We start from the raw sequence: 4,422 nt of genomic DNA, 5'->3' as shown, positions 1-4,422 counted from the left end.
AACCTTTTCATGCTCATTTATGATGCTGCGGAGAACAGTGTTCAGCTGATGAGCATTGATTTGTTCTACTGGCAAAATGTGAACAACACTTTTTTGTGATGACAGGAGGCTTTGAATCATAAAGACATGAGCTGTCTTTGCTGCATTTGTAGTGTTGCTGGCAGTGCCGACAATCGTGCCACCCTTGTAATCAAAATATGCCTGTAGATGGATCTCATCCATCATGAGAACCACTGTCTTCTCATTATCCTTCATTGCACTCGCGAGCTTATTTGCATAAAGCAGGAAAGAAACATCCTGCTGCTCAGCTGCTGGATTTATAACATATGCATTGCATACACGCCTGATCGTGGTCTCATGCGGCAATGTGAGACCACCGTAGTTACGCAAGTACCTATAAGCATGAGGAGAGATGGTAAATAGAAGGCAGGAAAATACCAACAGCTCTGAAGAGTAGCGGGGTGACTTGCTTAAAAGGAGAAAGACTTGTTCTTTTAAAAATGTCAAAGCATCTTGCCGATCTTCATCTTGCATTTCTTGATTTGTTGCGTCTTCAAGAAGAGATAGCACGAGCTTCAATATTGCACCAGTCTTGTCTTCAGGTTGGCGGAAGGCAGGATTCTTATCAGAGCTCTCAACAGCATCCAGCAGACCTGTTAAGCACCGAATATTATTCACAGTTTTTGGAATGATCTCCACGCCATTCAAGTTTGGTGACCTCGACATCATGAATATACAGCTTTAGAGAGAGGTCCTCGGTGACTTTAACTGACTTTTTGATTGCTGGGGCACCATTGACAGTCAGATTGAGGAAGAGTATAAAGTCATGCTGGTAAACAACCGTCCAGAATTTGGAGACCTTTATACATGGTATGCATTTCAACAGCGCCTGAAAGTTGTCAATTTTGCTTCGGTCCTCTTCAGCCTGGTGTGCTTCAATAGACAAGTTGATGGCATCTTGTAGCGCAGCTGCCTCTCGGCGCGTCCTCTTTTCATCTGGGGCCTCTCGAGACGTGCTTGCATTTGGGGCAGAAAGATATGCCGGGCAGTCGGGAAGTATGCTTGGAACAGCATCAGGTGGTAACCGTACGAGCTTGAGTGCCACTTCAATTACTTTGCTGGTCTTTGTATCCGTGTAGCTTGTTCTATTTACCATGTCGGACGGTTTAAAGTGGCGCTCACAGACCTGGGATAAGAAAAAACAAAGACAGCAAAAGCTCTAGAACCTGAAGTTTAAAAATCAGACAGGTGCATGACAGTACGAGAGAAATTTCTATAAATGTCGTGTGAACTGAATGTCAGCAATACTATTTCGCTACGACTTTACAGATTTACCCGGACCAAAAGAGGCAGCACTACGGAATTATCTCGCGACAGGCTGCCCGCAGCGCTTTCAATGCAACTGACGAAGGCGAAACCACGACAGTCAAAGCAAAGGTTTCCTTACCACCGACCGCTTTCCTGGAATGAAATCCGCACGGTGGATAGCTTTAATCCATTGAGCTCTTCTTGCTTGGTCCGAAGGGAAGGTGAAGACTCGCACACGCTCACCACCGTCATAGTTCCCGCGGCACCGCGGTACGCAGCAATGCCCAGGCATTATCACAGCCTGCACACTATTGTTGTTTGCCTATTAAAGACTAGACACACACCTCCCGGCACCGACGTACTTCCTCGTCGTTACCAACGTCGTTACCATACAGGTGGTAACTCTGAAACAGCGTTGAGTTTCGCGACACACGCTGCACGGGAAAAAGAAGAAACGCAGAAATTCGAGCACGTGCAACAACGTTCACGAAATGAAGGAACCACTGATGTTTACCGCAGTGCGAACGCATTTTCCAGCCGAGCACTCTGCACGAATACGAAAAGTATAACAAAACCACGTAGAAGAAAACAATATTACCTTCCAAAATAAGCGGTTCAACAAAAACTATAAATTTTTACAAAATAAAATTTTTATCTTTGCAGCACAGCAGTAATAAAAGCATCAAAATGTTTTCTTAAATTCGATACTTCGGGTAGTACTGCTCCGCGCACGCGTTGTTGCACCAAAATCACCGAGACCGGTCGGAGAAAGTGGGGGCACGACGGCTTCTCCTCGAAAGCGCCGAGAGCTGGCCCGTCGTAGTGTGATGACGTAGCCACAAAAGAAAGGAGGATATGGAGAGGCCTTAACTAGTCTAGAGGGTGTTGGGAGAGCGCGCTCGCATTACCCTTGCCCTCCTCCCCTACCCTCGCTACCCTTACACTCGGTTACACCGACGGCAACGCGGCTCAACTTTCAAACGGCCGCATAAAAGCTGCGTTCTAAAAGTGTTTTTGAAGCCGCGAATATCCATCCGAGTGTAATAAATTTTCGGAAAGCCGACGATTTTTATCAGAAGGGCGCAAAGTCTAAAAATCGATTTTTTGACGAAACAAAGTGTAACCCCAACCTAATATGACGTTTCGGTCAGTGGATCAGCCATTCCCAGATCGCCAAAGTAATGTTAAACGACAGTGCCAAATGGCCCCAAGACGCGGCATTTCGTTACGCCACCTGGTTCCTTGTTGGGGGGCATACGGATGAGACGGATGGGCAGGGCTCTGGGTGGCAACTTGCGGCGCGTCGTCGCCGATGCGCCCATCCCGGCTGATGGGCGCTTCCTGAGGGGTCTCGCCTGGGCCGAGCAAAGCTCGTAGTCACCAGTGGAACTGTCGCTATCGGACCCTGGACAAGCGAGCATCCTGGGGAAGAGGCGTTGACAAAGCCACGTGTAAATAATCGGTAGATATGAAGGCGACACGCGGAGGTGACCGCTTACGACAGATCGACAATATATTGACAGAAGGTTCATTATGGTCGCCGTCAGCCTGACTACGCCCACTGTAGGGAAAAGCCCTTTCCCATGTCCCTCCAATTAACCCTGTCCTGTGCCAACTGCGGCCACCGTATGCCTCCAAACTTCTTGATCTCATCCACGTACCTAACTTTCTGCAACCCCCTGCTACACTTTCCACTTTCCTTCCCTTGGAATCCAGTGTGTTAACTTTAAGGACCATCGGTTATCTTGCCTTCGAATTACATGTCCTGCCCAAGCCCATTTATTCCTCTTTATTGCGACTAGGACGTCAAACCCCAGATTTGTTCCGTCACCCACAATGCCCGCTTTCAGTCTCTTACCGTTACACATACCACATTTAACGCGACAGCGTTAAGGAGCTCGTGTCGCAGAAAAACCGGTGTCGTCGGCGTCGGCCGTGAGCGAAAAATTCCTCCTCCTCCTCCTCCTCCTCGCAATGTACGCCACTGCTCCAACAGATAGCGTGCGACGGCAGCTCAAGGAAAGGAAGGGACGCCTGTCATATATTTCGGTGGACAACCCGGACCGCGCCTCAAGGGAAGGAAAATGAAATGAAAAATGGTTTTAAGGAAAGGAAGTAAGGCCTGTCTCACATATATCTGTGGACACCTGAACCGCGCCGTAAGGAAACGAAAATTAAATAAAATTTGATTTTAAGGAAAGAAAGTGACGCGTTTGACATGTCTCGTCCGGGCGCAGTAGGGCCGTGCGGGCACGCCGGAATCACGCGGTGAGCGGCCAACAACGCAGCGCACATCCAAAGCGCGTTCCCCGCGAAGCTTGCGGCTTTCTGCCCGTTCGTTCGGCGCGGAAGCTAAGCTGGCGTTCGTGGCATCGGGTTTGTAGAGAACGATGTGCAGACGAACTACGACTGCAACTTGAGTCCCGCGCGTTTCGGCAAGGCGCCTGGCAGCGCCTCTACGTGGTTTGCCGCTCCGCGTGTCCGCTTCACCGTACGTAGCAGAGCGATTTTTCTAGCGGGCAAGGCGTTGCGCCGAACGGGCGATGGCTTTCAGTGGACTCCCTGGCAGTACTGCAACAAGCTGTCGCCATCCACTCTTAAAGGCGAATCTTAAGCGTCCTCCAATTTTTATTTCCATAGCTTGCTGCGTTGTCCTTAACTTAAACTGATCTCTTTTCATAACCCTCCATGTTTCTGCCCCGTAGGTGAGTATCGCACAGCTGTTGTATACTTTTCTCTTGAGGTATATTGATAAACTGTCATTCATGATCTGAGACAACCTCCCGTATGCGCTCCAGCCCATTTTTATTCTAGTTATTTCCCTCTCATGATCCGGATCAGCTATCACTACGTGCCCTAAGTACACCTATTTCTTTAATACTTCCAGCACCTCGCAATCAATTCTGAGCTGCTGTTCTATTGGGAGACTGTTGAAGATTACTTTGGTTTTCTGCGTGTTAATTTCTAGATTGTAGCGACCAGCGTGGCTGGCAGGGGTAAAATGCCAGAAAGGACGAAGTGTGCCTAGCACGCGCTGGTTAGAACGCTCGAGACCATGACCAGGGCATGACGCTACCCCCGCCTCTCCACAGCTATTTCCTATCCGGCAGCACT

The 4,422-nt window shown here is 48.9% G+C and overlaps 1 protein-coding gene across 1 annotated transcript; it reads right to left on the bottom strand.

The window, feature by feature from the left end:
• Window positions 1-670: 670 nt before the first annotated feature.
• Window positions 671-1,600, bottom strand: LOC144130125 (uncharacterized). The gene is made up of 2 exons (XM_077664137.1): window positions 1,448-1,600; window positions 671-1,186 (listed from the first exon to the last, which is right to left on the bottom strand). The coding sequence occupies exons 1-2, from the start codon at window positions 1,598-1,600 to the stop codon at window positions 671-673; spliced, it is 669 nt and encodes a 222-aa protein (XP_077520263.1).
• Between the last annotated feature and the right edge of the window lie 2,822 nt (window positions 1,601-4,422).

Source organism: Amblyomma americanum, chromosome 4 (assembly GCF_052857255.1).
Source record: "Amblyomma americanum isolate KBUSLIRL-KWMA chromosome 4, ASM5285725v1, whole genome shotgun sequence".
NCBI classification, from domain to species: Eukaryota; Metazoa; Arthropoda; class Arachnida; order Ixodida; family Ixodidae; genus Amblyomma; species Amblyomma americanum.
The sequence above is the reverse complement of the archived record's forward strand: the minus strand, read 5'-3'. Positions and strand labels throughout refer to the sequence as shown.

Excerpts from the sequence above, each read along its gene's own strand:
- LOC144130125 (XM_077664137.1), bottom strand. The coding sequence starts at position 1,600 with ATGCCTGGGCATTGCTGCGTACCGCGGTGCCGCGGGAACTATGACGGT. Across the intron at positions 1,187-1,447 it reads TTCCAGGAAAGCGGTCGGTG|GTCTGTGAGCGCCACTTTAA; the intron begins GTAAGGAAACCT and ends TTCTTATCCCAG.